Source organism: Trachypithecus francoisi, unplaced genomic scaffold (assembly GCF_009764315.1).
Source record: "Trachypithecus francoisi isolate TF-2019V2 unplaced genomic scaffold, Tfra_2.0 Lachesis_group3, whole genome shotgun sequence".
Taxonomy (NCBI): Eukaryota; Metazoa; Chordata; class Mammalia; order Primates; family Cercopithecidae; genus Trachypithecus; species Trachypithecus francoisi.
The window spans coordinates 139,068,005-139,091,410 of record NW_022681468.1 but is presented as its reverse complement, the minus strand read 5'-3'; the positions used below and the strand labels follow the sequence as shown (position 1 = coordinate 139,091,410).

Here is a 23,406-nt window from a genome sequence, read left to right as displayed (position 1 = left end):
TTCTGTGCCTTCACCCATTTTGTCTTTAAACTCTCAAAATCCAAATATTTGTTTGCTTTATGTTGTCTCATATGTCACATATGCTTTCTTTATTCTGTTTTATTTATTTATTTTTGTCTGGTTTATTTCAAAGGCATGTCTTCAAATTTGGAGATCCTCCCTTCTCAATCTAGTCTATTGTTGAAGCTCTTGGTTATACTTTTTATTTCATTCATTGAATTCTTCAGTGCTAGGAGTTCTGTTTGTTTCTTATTTATGATGTCTACCTCTTTGTTGAATTTCTCATTCAGATCATGAATTGTTTTCTTGATTTATTTTTGTTTTGTTTTTGTGTGTTCTCTTGTATCTTTTGAGTTTCCTTAAGATCATTATTTTGATTTTTTTTCAAGCATTTTATAGATTTTTTGGGATCTGCCGCCGGAGAGTTACTGTGTTCCTTTGAAGGTGTTATGTTTCTTTGCTTTATTTTTCTTGTGTCCTCACATTGACATATGTGTATCTGGCATCATAGCAGTTGGTTCTAAGTTTATGGATTCCCTTTAGTAGGGAAAGACCTCTCCCTATAGATGTGTCTGTGATGTTGGTTAACAAGGTGCTTGGGCTTTGATTCTGGATGGGTACAGTAGTATAGTTTCCAAATGATTTCTTCAACTATAATCGTAATCAGTGATGTCTGTGAGTTCCTCAGTGGTGATATGGTTTGGAGCTCCTGCCCAAATCTCACGTTGAATTGTAATCCCCAGTGTTGGAGGTAGGGCCTGGTGGGAGTTGTTTGGGTCATGAAGGCAGATACCTCATGGCTCGGTGCTATCCTCTTGATAGAGAGTGAATTCTCGAGAGATCTGGTTATTGTAAAGTATAGCACCTCCCCCCACCACACGTGTGCGCGCGTGCACGCACACACACGCGCGCACACACACACACACCCCGGACTCTCCCTTTGGCTCCTGCTTTCACCATGTGATATGCTTGCTTTTGCTTTATCCTCCTCCATAAGTAAAAGCTTCCTGAGGCCTTACAAGAAGCTGAACAGATGCCAGTATCATGCTTCTTGTACAGCCTGCAGATCCGTGAGCCAATGAAACCTTTTCTTTTCTTTTTTTTTTTTTTTAATAAATTACCCAGTCTCATGTGTTTCTTTGTAGCAGTGCAAGAACGGACTAATAGAATGGCTTAGGCTGTGGTTGTTAGTGGAGGTTGTAGAAAGGCTTTGTTGAAGATAGAACATTAGGTGAATTGATCCTTGTGCACCACTGGTAGCAGTGGTTGGCTGGGCATACTGGTTGTTAGATCCCTGGGCAGTGTATATGAGTCCTGGCAGTGGCAGGATTGGGTGTGCCAGTCCTTGGGCCTCCAGAGGTGGCATGCACACATGCTGGTGGTGGCAACAGTGGGGTGCACACAAATTGATTTTTAGTAGTGATTCATGAATTGGGCAATATCTCATTAGCATTATTCCACACTTCCTCCTTGATTTGTGTTAGCATACTGGTTTATTATAAACTATATTGCAGAGGATACAGAGGAAGGAGATGCATAGGGCAAGCTATGGAGGAAGGTTCTCAGAGCTTTTATACTCCCCGTGGCCATGCCACTTTTCAGGAACCTCCACATGTTTGGCTATCTTCTTTTAATCTCCTTTGAAATTCTGTGTCATTTTATTCCTCCTCTATTTGAGAATCCTAAAGAAGTGGTTTTCCCTTTTATTTTGTCTATCTATGTGTTAAAATCTTTACCATTTTGGAGCCCGATCACCCACCTTTTAGTTTCCCACCTACTTTTTGCCACCACCCCTTTTAACCTAAAGTTCTCACTTAATACTCACTCTCTTTATTTCATATCATGATCTCCCTCAGGTGTAAATTAGAAAACTTTCTTTTTTTTTTTTTTTTTTTGAGATGGAGTCTTGCTCTGCCACCCAGGCTGGAGTACAGTGGCACGATCTCGGCTGACTGCAACCTCTGCCTCCCGGGTTCAAGTGATTCTTCTGCCTCAGCCTCCCGAGTACCTGGGACTGCAGGTGTGCGCCACCATGCCTGGCTAATTTTTTCTGTAATTTTAGCAGAGACAGGGTGGCACCATATTGGCCAGGCTGGTCTTGAACTCCTAACCTAGTGATCCACCCACCTTGGCCTCCCAAAGTGCTGGGATTACAGATGTGAGCCACTGTGCCTGGTCTAGAAAACTTTCAAAGGTAATTAGAATTATTCAAATTAGTTGAGAATGAGAAAAAAGGGTAATATTTCCACTCATTTTGACTCAGATTTTCATGGCTTGTATTCATTTTGAACATTTCTTCATTAGTTCTTTCAGTAGTTCCTCAAGGACAGAGGCCTTGGTTTAGTATTTGCTGGGCATTCCAGAGATGTTTATTGAAATGATGAATGAATATGCTACACATAGTATTTACTAGGGAGTAACTACACTTGCCTTTTCCTCCAATAAAAGATAATGATGTTGACATAGCCTCATCTCAAGAATCTTTTTTTTTTTTTTGAGATGAAGTTTCACTCTTGTCACCCAGGCTGGAATGCAATGGCACAATCTCGGCTCACTGCAACTTCCTCCTCCCAGGTTCAAGTGATTCTCCTGTCTCAGCCTCCCGAGTAGCTGGGATTACAGGCACCCACCACCACGCCTGGCTCATTTTTGTATTTTAGTAGAGACGGAGTTTCACCATGTTGGTCAGGCTGGTCTCGAACTCATGACCTCAGGTGATCCGCCCACCTCAGCCTCCCAGAGTGCTGGGATTACAGGCGTGAGCTACCATGCGCAGCCTAAGAATCTTATTCAAGCGAAACCTTTCCAGATTCAGAGAATGAGGTGCCATTTTTATGTTTGATAATTATTTGCTATTCTAAATTATCTGAGCTATTTGTATATACTTGGCTAAATCAGGAGAGGCAAGTCTTTGGTTTCTGAGGTCATCACTGCTCTCTCCACTTGTTTATCGTTTTTGTTCATCTCCTTCTTTTCTCCTTTCCCTGTCATTCTTTCTTCATCTCTTATTTATTCATTAAAAATTATTCTCCTAAGACTTTTCCTGGTGAAATTAAGTAATTTTCCATAGATTTGTGAAAAATAATTTTCAGTTATATTAGGATATTTAAATCAAAGGCACTGTGGGAGGCTGAATAATGGCCCTTGCAAAGATGTCCATGTCTTAATCTCTGGAATTTGTGCTTGTCCTTAAATATTAAAGGGAACTTGGTAGATGTGATGAAATTAAATATTTTGTGATGGGGCAGTTATACTAGATTATGTAGCTAGGCATGATATAATCACAAGGATCCTTATAAAAGTGAAACAAGAGGTTACAGAGGAGAAGGCAAAGAAACAACAAAAGCAGAGATTGGAATGATGTGGCCACAAGTCAAGGAATGCTGGCAGTCTCTAACTAAAAGCTGGAAGAAACAAGAAACGGATTCCCCGGGTACATCCAGAAGGAAGCAGCCCTGCCAAAGCCTTGATTTTAGCCCCTGCAGCAGGAAACCACTACAGTTACCATACCTCATAGTATATGTCTGTTTCTTCTGGTGGGTTACAGTTCTGCTCAGAGTAGGAACTGTGTCTTCCTTTGTCTCAATTATAGAACCTAGTAGGATGCTGTAACATATTTGATGCTCAAAAATATATTCTCCACTGCAATGAAATTAATAGTAAGTGCAAATGATTTATATTGTTAGATTCCTAGGCAGGTGATCTGATTATAGATGTTTCAGAAAGCTAGAGAGTTGGGTAGCATTTTCATTCATTCATTCATTCATTCATTTTTTGAGATGGGGTCTTGTTCTGTCGCCCAGACTGGAGTGCAGTGGCACAGTCTGCTTTCCAGGTTCAAGCAGTTCTGCTGCAGCCTCCCGGGTGGTGGCTGTGCTGAGACTACAGGTGCGTGACCATGCCCAGCTAATTTTTTTGTAGTTTTAGTAGAGATGGGGTTTTGCCATGTTGGCGAGGCTAGTCTCAAACTCCTGGCCTCAAGTGATCTGCCCATTTTGGCCTCCCAAAGTGCTGGAATTATAGTTATGAGCCACCGTGCCTGGGTGTGGTAGCATTTTTAGAATTGAAGTTTTCATTTCTCATTTAGAGTTTTTAAAAATATATATGGGCTAAAATTATTTATGTGACTGTATAATCTACTTAGGATAAATTTATTTAATTCCTAATTTTTGCTTAATTTTAATATAGGTAGATGCTTCTTTATCTTTTCTGGATGGTTTTGTGGCTGAAGGACTCAGTCAGGGTGCAGCACCTTACAAACCTCACCATCAACGCCAGGAGGAAAAGCTTTCTCAGGAAAAAGGTAATTTTTCATGGATTTGTGTTAAGCTAGAGTGTAGGGATGTAATTTTTGATATTATAGTCATGTAAGTAAATAAATAAAGATAATTACTTTCTATTATTCCTCTTTTAATGATTCACTGGTGATTTGTTTGCTCTGACTAGGTTTTCAGACACCCAGAGGAAAAAAAAAGTTAGCCAAGAGATATTCCTAAAGACATAGGCTGTCTATCCACAAATACCTAAGATATGGTAGTCATACTGGAATTTATTTATTTATTTTTTTGAGACGAAAGTCTTGCTCTGTCACTCAGGCTGCAGTGCAGTGGCACGATCTGGGCTCACTGCAACCTCTGCCTCCCAGGCTTAAGCGATTCTTGTGCCTTAGCCTCCCAAGTAGCTGGAATTACAGGTGGGTGCCACCACACCCAGCTAATTTTTGTATTTTTAGTAGAGATGGTGTTTCACCCTGTTGGTCAGGCTGGTTTCAAACTTCTGGCCTCAAGTGATTGTTGACCTCCCAAAGTGCTGGGATTACAGGTGTGAGCCACTGCAACTGGCCATTATACTGAAATTTTGAAGAACTTTTTTTTTTGGAGTAATATATTTATTAACATAATGATCTTTATGGGAAACTTTTTTTTTTCAATTTAAACTTTTTAGTTCACGGGTACAAGTGCAGGTTTGTTACATAGGTAAACTTGTATCATGGGGGTTTATTGTTCAGCTTATTTCATCACCCAAGTATTAAGCCTAGTACCCATTAGTTTTCCTGATCCTCACCCTGCTTTCACCCTCCACCCTCTGAAAGGTCCCAGCATGTGTTGTTTCCCTCTATGTGTCCATGTGTTTTCATCATTTAGCTCCCACTTTCAAGTGAGAATGTGCAATATTTGGTTTTCTGTTCCTGCACTAATTTGCTAAGGATGGCCTCCAGCTCCATCCATGTCCCTGCTAAAGACATGATCTCATTCTTTTTTATGGCTACGTGAAAGAACTTGAAGGTAGGAGTATCATGTTGTTCACTGTGCTGATAGGCTGACACATATTAGTCTGAGCATATCTGTGGAAAGGTTTCAGAAAACAACCTTGGTTACTATGGACTAGTGACTTTCGTTTTTATTTTGAGCGGTCTTATATTTATTTATTTATTTTTAAATTTTATTTTCTTAATTGACAGATATACATATTCATGGGGAATATAGTGATGTTTCAATCCATGTATAGTGTTCAGATAATAGTAATTAGCATATCCATCATCTCAAACATGTATCATTTCTTTGTGTTGGGAACATTCAATATATTTCTTTTAGTTTTTGAGACTATGTAATACTTTATTGTTAAACTATAGTAATTCTGTAGTGGTGTAGAACACTAGAACTTATTTCTTCTATCTAGCTGTAATTTTTTATCCTTTACCCTATTCTTCCCTTTCCCCCACCCTTCCTAGCCCCTAGTATACTGTATTCTAATTTTTACTTCTATGAGATCAACTTTCTTTAGTTTCCACATACGAGAGAGAACATGTGGTGTTTAACTTTCTGTTCCTGATTTATTTCACTTAATATAATGTCCTTTGGTTTCATCCATGTTGCCATGAATGACAGGATTTCATTTGTTTTTATGGCTGAATATTATTTCACTTTGTATATATACCACATCATTTTCTTTATCCATTCATCTGTTGTTGGACACCTAGGTTGATTCCATATTAGGTTGATTCCGTATCTTGGCTACTTTGAATAGTGCTCTGCAATAAACATTGAAGTGCTAGATAATTCGTTCAATGCTGAGAGTGCAGTGTTTTGAAGCCCCCAACTATTACTGAATCAGGGGTATTTGCTTTATATATTTGGATGCTCTGGTGTCAGGTACATATATATTTTAATTGTTACATTCTTTTTATGAATTGATTCCTTTATTGTACAGTATCTTTCTTTGTCTCCTTTTACAGCTTTTAACTTAAAATCTGTTTTGTTTGTTATTAGTGTAGTGACTTCTGCTCACTTTTGGTTTTTGTTTGTCTAGAATATTTTTTTCCAACCCCCCACTTTCAGTCTTTGTGTCTTTAGAAGTGAGGTGAGTTTCTTGTAGGCAGTATGTTGTTGAGTCTTGTTTTTTTAAAACCCAGGCAGTGATTCTATGTCTTTTAAGTGGGGGAATTTGATCCACTTACTTTCAAGGTTATTATTGATGGGTGAGGATTTGCTGCTATTTGATTGTTTTCTGGGTATTTTACATATGCTTTGTTCCTTACTTGCTCTCTTATTGTTTATTTTTGCAGTTGGGTGGTTTTCTTCAGTGACAAAGTTTGATTTCTTTCTTTTTCTTATTTGTGTATCAGTTCTACCAGTGAGTTTCATAGTTTTGAATGTTTTCATAATGGTAGTTACTGTCTTTTCACTTCTAGACTCCCTTGAGCTTTTCATGTAAGGGGTGGTCTACTGGTAATGAATTTCTTGATTTTGGTTGTCTGCGAAAGATCTTATTTCTCCTTTATTTCTGAAAGATAGCTTTGCTGGGTACGATATTCATGCTGTTTTTTCTTTTTCTTTTTTCTTTTAGTACTTTGAATATATCATCCTGTTTTCTCCTGGCCTCTAAGGTTTCTGCTGAGAAATCCAGTTGTTAGTCTAATGGGGATTCCCTTATATGTGACTTGAAGCTTTTCTCTTGCTGCTTTCAGAATTCTTTGTCTTTGACTTTTGACAATTTGACTAAAATGTGCCTCAAAAAGGACCTGCTTGGGATTGAATCTATTTGGGATTCTTTGAGCTTCCTGGACTAGGATGTTCTCTCTTCCAAGACTTGGAAAGTTTCCTGCTATTATTTCATTAATTATTTTCTTCACATTTTCCCTTCTCTTCTCCTTCTGAAATGCCCGTAATACAAACATTTATTTGCTTAATGGTGTCCCATAAATCCTGTAGGCTTTCTTAATTTTTTTTAAATTCTTTTTTCTTTTCTTTTTGTCTTCCTGTGTTATTTCAAAAGACCTGTCTTCAACTTCAGAAATTATTTCTTCTGCTTTCTAGTGTGTTGTTGAAACTCTTGCATATGTATTTCATTTCATTTATTGAATTCTTCAGCTCTAGGATTTCTGTTTGGTTCTTTTTTATAATCTCTGTCTCTTTGTTGAATTTCTTGTTCAAATAATGTATTATTTTCCTGATTTCATTGAATTATCTGTCCGTATTCTCTTGTATCTCACTGAGTTTCCTTAATAATGTTTTTTTGAATCCCTTTTCTGGAATTTCATATATTTCCTTATGATTGAAGGTCTGTTACCAGAAATTTATTATTTTCCTTTGGTGGTGACATGTTTCTTTTTTCATGGTTGATTTGTTCCTATGTTGATTTGTATGAATCTGGTGGAAAAGTTGACTCTTTCAAGTTTATGTAGTAGAGTTTGAAGGGAAAGACTTATTTGTATAAATGGGTTTTGGAGTATAAGTTCAGTAGGGTACTAAGGCCTTGGTGGTGGACATGTAATGTAGTCTTCATGTAGTTTTTTTCTTTCTTTCTTTCTTTTTTTTTTCTTTTGAGACAGAATCTTGCTCCGTCACCTAGACTGGAGTACAGAGGCACAGTCTTGGCTCACAACAACCTCTGCCTCCCAGGTTCAAGCAATTCTCCCATCTCAGCTTCCAAGTAGCTGGGACTATAGGCACACGCCACCACGCCTGGCTAATTTTTGTATTTTTAGTAGAGACAGGATTTCACCATGTTGGTCAGGCTGGTCTCAAACTCCTGACCTCAGGTGATCCACCCGCCTCAGCCTCCGAAAGTGCTGGGATTACAGGTGTGAGCCACTGTGCCTGGCCGTGTAGTTTCTTTAGCTGTAATCTGCTCTAGCGGTATTCGTGAGTTTCTTGGTGGCCCAGGGCAGGCTTCCCAGGCTGTTTTCAAGTCATGGATATGTGCATGTACACAGTGAGTCAGCCAACTTGGGTTCTGGCTTACTGAGGTTGGGGCCATGGAGCTGTTACCCTGGCTGGGAAGCATGGGCATGTCGTTGCCTAGCCAGCCTGGGGACACGTCTGCCAAGAGTAGCCTATGGGGTTCTTTCTTAGGCTCGTGATGTGGGTGCAAGGCTGTTTGGCTGGCCTTGGAGATGGGGGGCATGTCTTCTGAGGGTAGCCCTATGGGGATGTTTCTGTCGCACAGGACACAGCTGCATGGCTGTGAGTAGTCTAATATTTCTTAAGTGTATTAGAATTCTTCATTCAACAAAATATCTGATGATTTAAGTTAGAAACAGTTAATAAAGGAAAGAGTAACTTTGTACTTAAGAAATGCAGCCTGTTACGAAAATACATCAGTCATGATTTTGGTAAAGGGGAAATCATTGAGTTATTTGGATGGTAGAAGGGAAGTATGCATATGAATAAAGGGAGATCAGTGAATAAATGTATTATCTGTTTATGAGTTCAGAATGTCAATACTGAAAAATTCAGTGCTGAAAGATTTTTCTTTTTTTTTTTCCTATTTGTCCTTTAGTAATTTTGTTGAGTACTTATTTTCCAGGCTGTGTGCTAGGCATATTGAGTTCAGACAACAACTAAACTGTTGATCCTAGAATGAGACCAAAAAGTTATGAACATTATTAATAGGCTTGATGTTCTGTTTCTCCAGAAGCATTTGCTCTTTTTTGTCTTTTATCTTTTTAAATCTTTTTATTATTTTATTTTATTGTGGTTAAGAACCTTAACTGGAGGTCTCCCCTCCTAGCGAATTTTTAAGTGTATAATATGTTATGATTGACTATAGATACAATGTTGTACAGCGGATCTCTAGCACTTACTCATCTTGTTTAACTAAAACTTCATGCCCATCGATTGGTAAGTCCCCATTTCTCTCTCCCCTTAGCCTTTGGCAGCCACCATTCCATTCCTCAATTCTATGAATTTGACTTTTAGGTACCTTATAAAAGTAGACCCATGCAATATTTTTCTGTGCCTTACTTATTTCACTTAGCATAATATTCTTAAGTTTCATCCCTGTTGTTGTATATTGCAGAATTCCATTGTATGTGTGTATGACATCTTCTTTATCCATTCACCTACTGATGAGCATTTAAGTTGTTTTCACAACTTGGCTATTGTGAATAGTGCTGCAATGAACATGGGAGTGCTTCATTTGGGATAAATACCCACCCAGAAGTGAGATTGTTGGAGCATATAGTAGTTGTATTGTTATTTATTTATTTATTTAGAGACAGAATCTTGCTCTGTCACCTAGGCTGGAGTACAGTGGTGCAGTCTCAGCTCACTGCAACCTCTGCCTCCTGGGTTCAAGCGATTCTCCTGCCTCAGCATCCTGGGTAGCTGGGACTACAAGCATGAGCCACCACACCCGGCTAATTTTTATATTTTTCATAAAGACGGGATTTCGCCATGTTGGGCAGACTGGTCTCGAATTCCTGACTTCAAGTGATCCACCTGTCTTGGCCTCCCAGAGCGCTGGGGTTACAGGTATGAGCCACTGTGCCCGACCAATTTTTTATTTTATTTTATTTTACTATTTTTTTTGAGACAGTGTCTCATTCTATCACCTACACTGGAGTGCAGTAGAATGATCGTAGTTCACTGTAGCCTTGAACTCCTGGGCTCAAGTGATCCTACTGCCTCAGCTTCCTGGGTGTCTAGGATTCCAGGTGCATGCCATCATGCCTGGTTAATTTTTAATTTTTTGTAGAGACATAGTCTCCCTAATGTTGCCCAGGCTGGTCTCAAACTCCTGAGCTCAAGTGATCCTCCTACCTTGACGTTGCAAAGCACTGGGATTATAGGCATGAGCCACTGTGTACTGCCTGTATTTTTACTTTTTTGAGGAATCTCCATACTGCTTTCCACAGTGGCTGCACCATTTTGCATTCCCATCAACAATGGGTAAGAGTTCTAACTTCTTCACATCCTTACTGACACATGGTATATTTTCTTTTCTTTGATAATCACCATCCTGACAGGTACAAGGTGATGCCTTATTATGGTTTCAGGTTTGTATTTTCTTGCTAATAGTAACATTGAGCATTTTTTCATATACCTGTTGGCCATGTGTATGTCTTCTTTACAGAAATATTTATTTAAGTTATTGGCCTATTTGTGATCAGGTTATCAGTTTAAAAAAAAAAACAAAACTATTGAGTCATAGGATTAATGTATTTTGGAGGTTAACCCTTACCAGAAATGTGGTTTGCAAATACTTTCTCCTATTTCATAGGTTGCCTTTTCACTCTGTTGAGTGTTTTCTTTGCTATGCAGAAGTTTTTTTGTTTGATGTATTGCCACTTGCTTATTTTTGTTATTGTTACCTATACTTTTGGTGTCATATCCATGAAATTATTGTAAAGACCAGTGTCATAAAGCAGCTTTTCCAGCTGGGCATGGTGGCTCACGCCTGTAATCCCAGCACTTTGGGAGGCTGAGGTGGGCGGATCACCTGAGGTCAGAAGTTCAAGACCAGCCACACCAACATGGAGAAACCCCATTTCTACTGAAAATACAAAATTAGCCGGGCGTGGTGGTGCATGCCTGTAATCCCAGCTATCTGAGAGGCTGAGTCAGGAGAATTGCTTGAACCGAGGAGGTGGAGGTTGCGGTGAACTGAGATTGTACCATTGCACTCCAGCCTGGGCAGCAAGAGTGAAACTTCATCTCAAAAAAAGAAAAAGAAAGGCTGGGCGCGGTGGCTCAAGCCTGTAATCCCAGCACTTTGGGAGGCTGAGACGGGCGGATCACGAGGTCAGGAGATCGAGACCATCCTGGCGAACACGGTGAAACCCCGTCTCTACTAAAAATACAAAAACTAGCCGGGCGAGGTGGCGGGCGCCTGTAGTCCCAGCTACTCAGGAGGCTGAGGCAGGAGAATGGCGTAAACCCGGGAGGCGGAGCTTGCAGTGAGCTGAGATCCGGCCACTGCACTCCAGCCCGGGCCACAGAGCGAGACTCCGCCTCAAAAAAAAAAGAAAAAAAAAAAGAAAAAGAAAAAGAAAAAAGCAACTTTTCCCTTATGTTTCTTTCTTATGAGTTTTACAGTTTTGGGTCTTAGAGTTAGGTCCTTAATTCATTTTGAGTTGATTTTTATGTGTGGTGTAAGATAAAGGTTCCATTTTATTGTTTTGTATGTGAATATTTGGTTTTCCCAATGTTGTTTGTTGAGAAGACTGTCCTTTCTCTGTTGTGTATTCTGGGTGTCCTTGTTCAAAATTAGTTGGCCATACACACTTGGTGTTATTTCTGGGCTCTCTGTTCTGTGTCTGTCTTTATGCCAGTACTATGCTGTTTTGATTATGATAGGTTTGTAATATATTTTGAAATCGGTAAGTGCGATGCCTTCAGCTTTGCTCTTTTTTCTCAAGATTAATTTGGGTATTCATGGTCTTTTGTAGTTCTTCATTGGTGAATTCTACCAAACACTTAATGAATTAACATTGGGGCTGAGCACAGTGGCTCATGCCTGTAGTCCCAGCAATGTGGGGGGCCATGGTGGGAGGATCGCTTGAAGCCAGGAGTTTGAGACCAGCCTGGACAACATAGCTTGACCCCATCTTTACAAAAGAGACACACACAGAGAGAGTTCTTTTCAACCCCTTCCAAAAATTTAAAGAGGAGAGAATATTTCTAAACTTCTTTTATGAGACCAGCCTTACCCTGATACCAAAGCCAGACAGAGTCACCACACACACACACACACAAAAAAGAAAACTGCAGGCCAATATCCCTGATGAATATAGGCAAAATGCTAGGAAACTGAACTCAAGAAAAGGGTAGTACACCATGATCAAGTGGGATTTATCCCAGGGGTCCAAGGATGGTTCAACATCTGAAAATAAATTAATGCGATATCATGTTAACAGAATAAAGGATAAAAACCACACAGTTCTCAGTAAAAGCAGAAAAAGTGTTTGACAAATTGAATACCCTTTCAAGATTAAAAAGAAACTCGATAAACTAAGAATAGCAGGCAATATTTCAATGTAATAAAGGCCATATATGATAAACCCACAGCTAACATCATAGCATGGTACGATGAAAAACCAGAAGTTTTTCCTGAGATCAGGAGCAAAGCAAGGATGCCCACTCGTCTCTTTTGTAGTCAACACAGTACTGGAAATGTTAGCCAGAGCAATTAAGAAAAAGAAGAGAGGTATTCAGATTGGAAAGGAAAATTGTTCCTCTTTGCAGATAATATGGTTTTATTTATAGAAAACCCTAAATTAGACTCCATTAAAAAACTATTAGAAGTCATAAGTGAATTCTGGAAAGTTGCAGGATGCAAAGTCAACATGCAAAAATTATTTGCATTTTTGTGCACTAACAACAAACCATTTGACAAGGATATTAGGAAGACAGCCCAATTTATGACAGCACCAAAAGGAGCAAAATACCTAATACTAAACGAAAGCAAGTGAGAAAGTTGTGTTTAATGAAAACCACTGAACATTAATGAAAGAAATCAAACAAGGCACAAATAAATGAAAACACATCCTGTGTTCATGGATTGGAAAGCACATGTATTCCGTGCAATCCCTTTCTTTTAAGGCTTTTTATATGTTGTTTAGCATAGTGATAACTAATGTACTATAAAATTAAACTCTCTTTCAAAGTGTAATCAGTTTCCTCTCATTAACTTTATATATTAATAAAATATACTGGGGGCAAAAGTAAACTTTTGAATTATAATTGCCTAACCTGTGGCTATACTGCATATAAAAGCCTTGTGACATCCAGGGGCCTAGAGTGAAAAGCTCCTGGGTTTCCACAGTGGGGGAAGTATGATTCAGTTGTCATATTTCCTTATTTTCAGGTATCTGGGGGCCACCAGTTGCCATTACTGAAGTCAAGGGTTGGATAGGGAAGGGAGGATAGAGTAGGGAGACTCCTGGCACTGCCTATTTTCTTTCTTAAAATAAGCTAAATTGCCGACACAAATACAAGAGCCCTGGAATTCCCCAAGCTTATGCAGTCCTTTGCCAAGTACATTTTCTCCCATAGAACCATCATTATAAACGGGATTAAACTCTCAAACTAGATTCTCCCTCTCTCCTCCCAAATCAATGCTTCAAAAGTCCTTTAAAGCAAAATTGAAATTTCAGTAGACTGTTAAGAAAAGGAAATTGGTTATGAGACAAGATATAGCAAGTATTTAATAAATGCTTGTAGAATAAATTATAAAATGATATATCTTAGAATTGGGATTGGCTAGAAGACAAAATAAAGAGTAGGGAGAAGTAGGTATTTTATGCATAAAGAGTTAATTCTTGAATCTTTTAATTATCAATCTGTTGTGGTACTAATCTTTTTTTTTTTTTTGGACAGAGTCTCTCTCTGTTGCCCAGGCTGGAGTGCAGTGTTGCAATCTTTTGGCTTGCTGCAAAAAAAAAAAAAAAAAGAATTGCTCTCGGGTTCCAGTGATTCTTGTGCCTCAACTTGTGCTTCAACTTGTGCCTCAACTAAGTAGCTGGGACAACTGGTGCATGCCACCACACCCAGCTATTTTTGTATTTTTAGTAGAGATGGCGTTTCATCTGTTGCCTAGGCTGATCTCAAATTCCTGACCTTAAGTGATCCGCCCTCTTCCACCTCCCAAAAATCTGGGATTACAGGAGCAAGCCACCATGCCAGCCTGTTTTGGTACTAATCTTATTTCAGATTTCATTTTTTTTTTTTTTTTTGAGACGGAGTCTCGCTCTGTCGCCCAGGCTGGAGTGCAGTGGCCGGATCTCAGCTCACTGCAAGCTCCGCCTCCTGAGTTTACGCCATTCTCCTGCCTCAGCCTCCCGAGTAGCTGGGACTACAGGCGCCCGCCACCTCGCCCGGCTAGTTTTTTTGTATTTTTTAGTAGAGACGGGGTTTCACCGTGTTCACCAGGATGGTCTCGAACTCCTGACCTCGTGATCCGCCCGTCTCGGCCTCCCAAAGTGCTGGGATTACAGGCTTGAGCCACCGCGCCCAGCCTCAGATTTCTATAATCATTTGCAGAGAGTAGTAGTTAAATGTTACTTTAATAAATGATACTTTGATCTTTTAGTTAGAAAAATGAATAAACTTCAGGAAAATATCATGGGATACTAAGAATTAGCAAAAATAGGTGAGATGGTGGGGAACAAACTTTCTTACAAGTTCCCATCAAAAAAAGCATTTCAGAATCAGTGTGGATTATTCTATTAAAATGTTAATAAAATGTGTTATAACTCCAGCACTAGATAACCAGAAATAATAAGGGGAAACAGTATTTACTAACTGGCTTTTGGAAAGCCATTAAGGTTGCTAATCTCTCAAAAAATAAAATAACAATAATCAGATAAAGTTAATTATTTAAAAAATTTTAAAAATTATTAATGATAGCTGAGAATGGTTAGAGAAATATACCCAAGTGGTCAAGGTATAAAATAATTGTAGTACAAAGTATGATACATGAGTGTGCATATAATTGAGGCCTCTAAAGTATTAATAGTAAGGGATACAAATAGGTTAAATGTTGAATTATTCACTTATGCCCAGGATAGTTTATACTTTATTATGTCTTACCTAGAGTACTTCAGTGGCTCCCAACTCCAGGGACTCTCTGCCTCCAGCTCATGTTTTCTCTTCTGGTGAATTGCCCTCATTCTTCATCTGGCTAAATTCTACATATTCACTAAGTTGCAAGTCAGCCGTCTTCTTCCTTCTCTTGGCTCTTTCTGCATACCATTTTTCTCCTTCTGTTCCACATATGTGCATGAGCTCTTGCACATGTAGTTAACACTTCAGCATCTTTAGTCCTTTTAGGCATTCATCACTGTATGGGTCTTGGGGAGTTTTCACTGAAGAATGAAAATAATGTGGTTTGAACTTTATTTTCAACCTTGAGCCTTTCTATCCCTTCCTTAGATGACAACCTTAATGCTTTTGACTCGGAATTAATATTTTTTTCTGCTTGCTCTCCAAATACTGTTCCTTTCCATGTCTTTTTTATTCTCTCTACTTTCAAGCTTTGTACCTCTAATTTTGAGCTTCTTTCTGCTTTTTGGTTTCAACTCTTTACCTTCAATGTGCATAGAAAACATTTCTTGAGGTATTCACTGTTACTGCAAGTGTTAATGCAGTGGCTGGATGACTCACGGTCACAGATGCTATTAAAAAGATACCACTGTTGGATGGTAAGTGCAAAGGTTTGAATGTATTTGTCAAAACCCATATTTAAATTTAATTGCCATTGGGATGGTATTCAGAGGTTGGACTGTAAAGAGGTGATCAGGCCATGAGGAATCTGCCTTCATGAATTAATGTCATTATCATGAGAGTGGGTTGTTATTAAAGCGAGTTTGGCCCTCTCTTGCTCTCATGCTCTCTTGCCTTTCTGTCTTCTTCATGATGCAGCGTGAAGGCTCTTGCCAAATGCTGATGCCATGCTGTTAGATAGCCCAGTCTCAAGAACAATGAGCCAAATAAATTTCTTTTTCTTTTCTTTTCTTTTTTTTTTTTTTTGAGATGGAGTCTCACTCTGTCACCCAAGTTGGAGTGCAGTGGCATGATCTCAACTCACTGCAACCTCTGCATCCCAGGTTCAAGCAATTCTCTTGCCTCAGCCTCCCGAGTAGCTGGGATTAGAGGTGTCCACCACCATGCCTGGCTAATTTTTGTATTTTTAGTAGAGGCAGGTTTCACCGTGTTGGCCAGGCTGGGCTTGAACTGCTGACCTCAAATAATCCACTCACCTTGGCCTCCCAAAGTGCTGGAATTACCGCCCAGCCATAAATTTCTGTTCATTATAAATTACCCATTCTGTGGTATTCTGTTATAGCAACATAAAATGGATTATGACAGAAAATTGGTCCTGAGAAGTGAGGCTGTTGCTATTAAAAATATCTGAAAATGTGGAAATGGCTTTGAAACTGGGTAATGAGTAGAGCAGAAAAATTTAAAGGAGCAGGCTAGGAAAATTTTAGATTGCTGTAAACATAATATTAAGGGCAGTTCTGATGTGGGCTGAGAAGAAGAGGAGAGCTGTAGGGAAAATCTGAAAGTTAGAGATTAAGTGTTCATGATCAGAATGTTGTTAGAAATATGGGCTCCACTGTCTCTTAATCTCTAAGTTACTTAAGTGTACTCAAATTCTAGGTTCATTAAGTGTATGAGATCCCTGACAGGAAAGAGGAATATATCTTACTGGAAACTGGAGTAAAGCCATCTTTCTTATAAAGTGGCAAAAGTCTTGGATGAATTATGTCTCTTCATGCCTGAGGCTTTATGGAAGACAGAATTTAAGAGCGATGAACTAGGATATCTGGTGGAAGAAATTTCTATGCAAAATATTGAAGGAGCTGCATGGCTACTTCTAACTGCATGCAGTAAGATATGAGAGGAAATAAATGACTTAAAGATGGAATTTATAACTAAACAGAAGCATAATAGAAAGATGGAAAATTTTCAGCCTGGCCATGTAAAAAATGAGAAAATGTGTTTGGGAGACCAGGTCAAGGATCTGGTCAAGTGATAGAAATGATCATCAAGATACTGGGAGAGTAACGCTAAAGGCATTTCAGAGATCTCAGAGGCTGCCCTTCTCTTCACAGGCTCAAGCTCTGGGAGTGCAGAATGCTTTCGGGGGATGACCAGGGTGCCCTTCATGGGCTTGCTGCCCAGAGCTTCCTCAAGTCTCTGCTCCTGGCATTCTGGTACAGCATTCCGTGGTTGCTCCAGCCATTCATGTGGGCCCAGGTGTGGCTTCACCTGCTGTTCCAGAAGATTCAAGCCATAAACCTTGGTGGCATATGTGGTGCTAATTCTGTAGGTGCCCAATGTGCAAGAGCCATGGGTTCATGGCATCCTCCACCTAGATTTCAAAAGATGTTGTGGACTCCCTGGGGCTTAGGCAGAGACTTGTCATGGGTGTGAAGCCATCACAGAAAGTCCCTGCTAGGGCAATGCCGAGCAGAAAGACAGGATCAGAGCCATCACAGAGAGTCCCACCAGGGCAGTGCCTAGTGGACCCTTAGGAGTGGGGTCACTCCTGAGACCCCAGAACTGATGCTACTAGTTTGCAGCATCAGCTTGGGAGAGTTGTAGACGTGAGACTCCAATCCCCTGAGAGCTGCTGGGTGGACTGAGCCCCAAAGTCATAGGACTTTGTCATAGGTGTGGGGCTGCCTAAGGCCTTGAGTGTCCAACTCCTGCCCCAGTGTTCCCAAAAGGTGGGACGTGGAGTCGAGATGATAATTCTGGAGCATTAAGACTTAATGTTGATTCCTCTGTTGGGTTTTGGAGTTATTTGAGACCACTTACCCCTTTCTTCTGGCCTATTCCTCCCTTTTGGAATGGGAATATCTACTTTATGCCTGCCCTGCTATTGTATTTTGGAAGCATATAACTTGTTAATTTCACAGACCCACAGCTGGAGAGAAATTTGCTTTTAGTCTCACCCATATCTGATTTAGATGTCTCTGGACTTTGGAGTTAATGCTGGAATGAGTTAAGGCTTTTGAGACTATCGTAATGGAATGAATATATTTTGTATCATAAGGACGTGATATTGGTGGGGCAGGAGCAGAATGCTGTGGTTTGAATGTGTACTCCAAAGTTCATGTGTTGGAAACAATCCCCAGTGAAACAGTGTTGGGAGGTGAGACCTAATAAGAGGTGATAGGTCACGAGGGCTCTGCCCTCATGAATGAATTAATATCATTATCATGGGAGTGAGTCATTAAAAAAGTGAGTTCGGGCCAGATGCAGTGAGCACCTGTAATCCCAGCACTTTGGGAGCCTGAGGCGGGCGGATCTCCTGAGGTTGGGAGTTCGAGACCAGCCTAACCAACATGGAAAAACCCCATCTCTACTAAAAATACAAAATTAGCCGGGCATGGTGGCGCATGCCTGTAATCCCAGCTACTCAGGAGACTGAGGCAGGAGAATCACTTGAACCCAGGAGGCGGAGGTTGTGGTGAGCCAAGATCGTGCCATTGCACTCCAGCCTGGGCAACAAGAGCAAAACTCCATCTCAAAAAGAAAAGAAAAGAAAAAGACTAGGCTAGTTTGGCCTTCTCTTGCTCTTTCGCTGTCTTGCCCCTCTGCTTTCCTTCCACCATGGGATGATGCAGCATGAAGGCCCTCACCAGATGCCAGTGCCATGCTCTTGGACTTCTCAGTTTCTGGAACTATAAGCCAAGTAAATTTCGGTTCATCATAAATCACCCGTTCTGTTGCATTGTCTTATAGCAACATAAAACAGACTATGATTAAGTTAGATGATTAAACAACTTAAAATGAGAGGACCTTAAAGAGATTTAGTTGGCAAGGACCTTAAAGAGATTTAGTTGGAAAGGACTTAAAGAGATTTAGATAAGTGGTTTCCAAACATGATTATGAATCAGAATCACAGAGAGTTTTTAAAAAATGAGACTTATTTTGAGCCCTACTCCTATTCCTTCTATATCTAAATCTCTCTGAGCTTGGCTGTATGTATAAAAAGGTCCTTGGGAGATTCAGTGAAGTAAGCTTGAGCCTCATTATCAGATCAGCATTTGGAAACTGTTGACGTAGTTTGAATTATTCACTTTACAGATGAAGAAATGAAGATCTAGTTCACATACCTCGTTAACAGCAAAGATATGTCCAGAACACAGTTCTCCTGATCATTAGCCCATCATTATTATTTTTTTACATTGATTCTTCTTCTGTATCATTTATTTAGGTAACTAACAAGCATTTATTTAGTATTCTTTGGAATAGGTGATATTTCCTTTGGAGGAGACCATATAATATAATAGTTGAGAGTACAGCTCTGGTGCTAGAATGTCTAAGTTCATATCTGGCTTTGTCATTTTATATTTTTTGTAATTTGAGACGAACTGTTTACCACAGTTTCCTCATTTGTAAAATGAGAATAGTAATTACAGGAGTTGACACAATATTTTCTAAGATACTTTTTGTGATTTAAAAAGGTCCTTTTCTATAATCTAGACTGTCCAAAGTTTGTCAGTTAAGATTAGGCTTGGTGAGTTATCCTATTAAAAAATAAAGAAACAAAGTGGGACCTCAGACAAGATAGATGGTTATTGCTTTCTCCCATTAAAGGAATCCAGAAGTAGGTAATATAGGGTTGATGATGGCTTCATGATTATTAAAAAACCCAAGTTTCACTTCTCTTGCTGTTCTGGCATCTTTGGTGTTCCACTTGGAACCAAGATGGCTTCTTGCACCCCAGCAATCATGTTGCAGTCCAGCCAGCAGAGAAGAGGAAGGGGGAGAAGAAAGATTGTCTTTATTACAGGAGGACTCCTTCCAGAAGTTGCAAACAAAATGTGTGCGTAATTTCATAGGCTAGACTTCAGTCATATGGCAAAGGTGTCTGTAAATGTCTCTGGGTGGTCATGATCTAGATAAGAATTGAGAGGTTTATTACATAGAAAGAAAGGGAGAATGGATATTGGCGTCTGCTCTACCACAGTAACAGTATGAATTTTCTTGGCTCTTTTGAATTAATTAGGTTATACAGATTAAAAGGAATCAGAATCTATGTTAACCTTAGGGAGATTTCACATTGAGGACTCCATCAGTCCATTTGGTACAAGAATGTACCCAGGAGCAGTTTGTTCAGCAAAACATGGTCACCTCTTCATTATAACTCATTAAACATTTTTGCATGGGAGCAGCAAGTTTTCGGTAGACTTGGTTTGTCAGTTATCTTTCCTAATTGAGTCTTTTTTAGCTTCTAAGGGAGGTAAAAAGGTAAAAATGAAGGATAGCTTGTCTTTAATCACCTAGTAGTGTGAAGACTTACAGTAGACATTTACCAAATGGTAGTTGATTTATTACTGGAAGTATTTGATTAGATCATTCTCAAAGCCCCTTAGAGTTTAAAAATTGCTATTAGATTCCAGTCTTGAATTATTTTGGTAGTGAATGGTAACTTTGACAGTTTTTTGCTTTGTTTTAAATATGAACCTCTGTTATTGTTTTAAAATTCTAGTTCTCAATTTTGAACCGTATGGACTCTCCTTTTCTTCATCTGGCTTCACTGGACGACAGTCTCCTGCTGGCGTTTCTCTTGGTTCAGATATATCTGGGAATAGTGCTGAGACAGGACTGAAAGAGTAAGTTCATTTCTTATTAAAATGGAGGTTATGGGAGTGTTTTTTTGTTTTGTTTTGTTTTGTTTTTTTTGAGACGGAGTCTTGCTCTGTCGCCCAGGCTGGAGTGCAGTGGCCGGCTCTCAGCTCACTGCAAGCTCCACCTCCCGGGTTTACGCCATTCTCCTGCCTCAGCCTCCCGTGTAGCTGGGACTACAGGCACCCGCCACCTCGCCCGGCTACTTTTTGTATTTTTTAGTAGAGACGGGGTTTCACCGTGTTAGCCAGGATGGTCTCGATCTCCTGACCTCGTGATCCGCCCGTCTCGGCCTCCCAAAGTGCTGGGATTACAGGCTTGAGCCACCGCGCCCGGCCGGGAGTGTTTAAATGTCTTTTAGCATTCCATTTACCTTCTGCTCCTGCCTTGTATCATCATGGTCATTATTTGCTTATTTTAGGATAATTTTCAAGAATTCTATTGTTTCAGTGATTTTCACATAATTTTCAAAGGGAGAGGCACACTTGTGACAATGTGTTTTAATATAATGGTTTAGAAAGGTTTTTAAAGCTAAATTCTATATGGGCTGTTGTTTCAGTGGTTTCTATTTATTGCTCTTAAGGTATTTATATTGTACAGTATGTTCTTTAAGAGCTTACCTACCTTCCAAGACAGCATAAAATGTGTACAAGCTTTATATGTAGTAATAATATGTGTTATTGCTACATATTTTATATATATATATATATATTTAGAGGCATATTAGAATTTATACATCCAGGTTGATATTTAACATATCATTTTACATTCCTCATTCTTCTGAGAAATATATCTTGTAACCATCTCATTGGAACATTGACAGATATAGAGGTGAACATAAAATAAGGTGATTGATTTCACCTGAGGAAGCCATATAGTCAGTCACCCAGTGAAGGCATGTACAGAGATGCCCCTCAACTTATGATGGAGTTACATTCTGATAAACCCATTATAAGTTGAAAATATTGTAAGTCAGATCTACCAAACACCAGATCTATGTCTAGAACTCAGTTCTGCTGATCATTGGCCCATTATTATTTATTATTTTATTATATTATTATTATTATTATTATTATTACTTTGAGACACATTTTCACTCTTGTTGCCTAGGCTGGTGTGCAATGGCACGATCTCGGCTCACTGCAACCTCTGCCTTCTGGGCTCAGGTGATTCTCCTGCCTCAGCCTCCCCAGTAGCTGGGATTACAGGCTCCCGCCACCATGCCCAGCTAATTTTTTGTGTTTTTAGTAGAGATGGGATTTCACCATGTTAGCTAGGCCGGTCTCAAACTACTGGCCTCATGTGATCCACCCATCTCGGCCTCTCAAAGTGCTGGGATTACAAGCATGAGCCACCGTGCCCAGCCTATTTATTATTTTATTAGCTCATTGTTATCTCTGCATTGCAAGAGAATATCCTATCACATTGCCAGCCTGGGAAAAGATAAAAGTTCAAAATTTGAAGTATGGTTTCTACTAAACTCTATTGCTGTCACACCATTGTAAAGCCAAAAAAATCATTAAGTTGAACTATTGTAAGTCAGGGACCATCAGTAGTCACCTGAGGAAGCTGTATACTTTGCTCAAAATGCTTGCAGAGTTTCTTTCCAGCCACCTTGAAAATTGGTGATGCGTTTGTTTAAATGTTTTATTTGGAGCTGAATTTCATTGTAAGGTTTATTTTGATTTCGGAAACATAATTAAGTTACCTTTAGAAACATAATTGAGTGAATAAAATGAGATGACATGTGTAAAGTACATAGTACAGCCCAGTTCATAGTAAGTGATTGATAAATGGTAGTTGCTGATATTAATAAGGATTGTCATTACCACCATTGTCTTCATTACCCAAGCGTTGAGTTTACCAAATAATATTCGTGATCAATCTGAATAATTTTGGTAAATATTCTGATGTGACAAAGTAAGGAAATGGCTTTCTTGTTTGGGAAGAAGCTGCATCTAATAGAGTTAAAAATGTTTTATGCAGAAAAGGCCTTTGACAAAATTCAACAGCCCTTCATGCTAAAAACGCTCTATAAATTCGGTATTGATGGAACATATCTCAAAATAATGAGAGCTATTTATGACAAACCCACAGCCAATATCATACTGAATGGGCAAAAACTGGAAAAATTCCCTTTGAAAACTGGCACAAGACAGGGATGCCCTCTCTCACCACTCCTATTCAACATAGTGTTGGAAGTTCTGGCTAGGGCAATCAGGCAAGAGAAAGAAATAAAGGGTATTCAGTTAGGAAAAGAAGAAGTCAAATTGCCTCTGTTTGCAGATGACATGATTGTACATTTAGAAAACCCCATTGTCTCAGCCCAAAATCTCCTTCAGCTGATAAGAAACTTCAGCAAAGTCTCAGGATACAAAATTAATGTGCAAAAATCACAAGCATTCTTATACACCAGTAACAGACAAACAGAGAGCCAAATCATGAATGAACTTCCATTCACAATTGCTTCAAAGAGAATAAAATACCTAGGAATCCAACTTACAAGGGATGTAAAGGACCTCTTCAAGGAGAACTACAAACCGCTGCTCAGTGAAATAAAAGAGGACACAAACAAATGGAAGAGCATACCATGCTCATGGATAGGAAGAATCAATATTGTGAAAATGGCCATACTGCCCAAAGTAATTTATAGATTCAATGCCATCCCCATCAAGCTACCAATGAGTTTCTTCACAGAATTGGAAAAAACTGCTTTAAAGTTCATATGGAACCAAAAAAGAGCCCGCATTGCCAAGACAATCCTAAGTCAAAAGAACAAAGCTGGAGGCATCACGCTACCTGACTTCAAGCTATACTACAAGGCTACAGTAACCAAAACAGCATGGTACTGGTACCAAAACAGAGGTATAGACCAATGGAATAGAACAGAGTCCTCAGAAATAATACCACACATCTACAGCTATCTGATCTTTGACAAACCTGACCAAAACAAGAAATGGGGAAAGAATTCCCTATTTAATAAATGGTGCTGGGAAAATCAACTAACCATAAGTAGAAAGCTGAAACTGGATCCTTT

The 23,406-nt window shown here is 39.4% G+C and overlaps 1 protein-coding gene across 2 annotated transcripts in view; it reads left to right on the top strand.

The window, feature by feature from the left end:
• AP4E1 (adaptor related protein complex 4 subunit epsilon 1) overlaps window positions 1-23,406 on the top strand; it is a 102,656-nt gene that overhangs the window by 51,819 nt on the left and 27,431 nt on the right. For both annotated transcript variants that reach the window (XR_004432001.1, XM_033190123.1), the window contains exons 15-16: window positions 4,189-4,303; window positions 20,233-20,356. Coding sequence is in view for 1 of the 2 variants with exons in the window: in XM_033190123.1 (XP_033046014.1) it covers window positions 4,189-4,303; window positions 20,233-20,356 (239 nt within the window). In the remaining variant the exon portion in view is untranslated. The remainder of the gene's footprint in view (window positions 1-4,188; window positions 4,304-20,232; window positions 20,357-23,406) is intronic.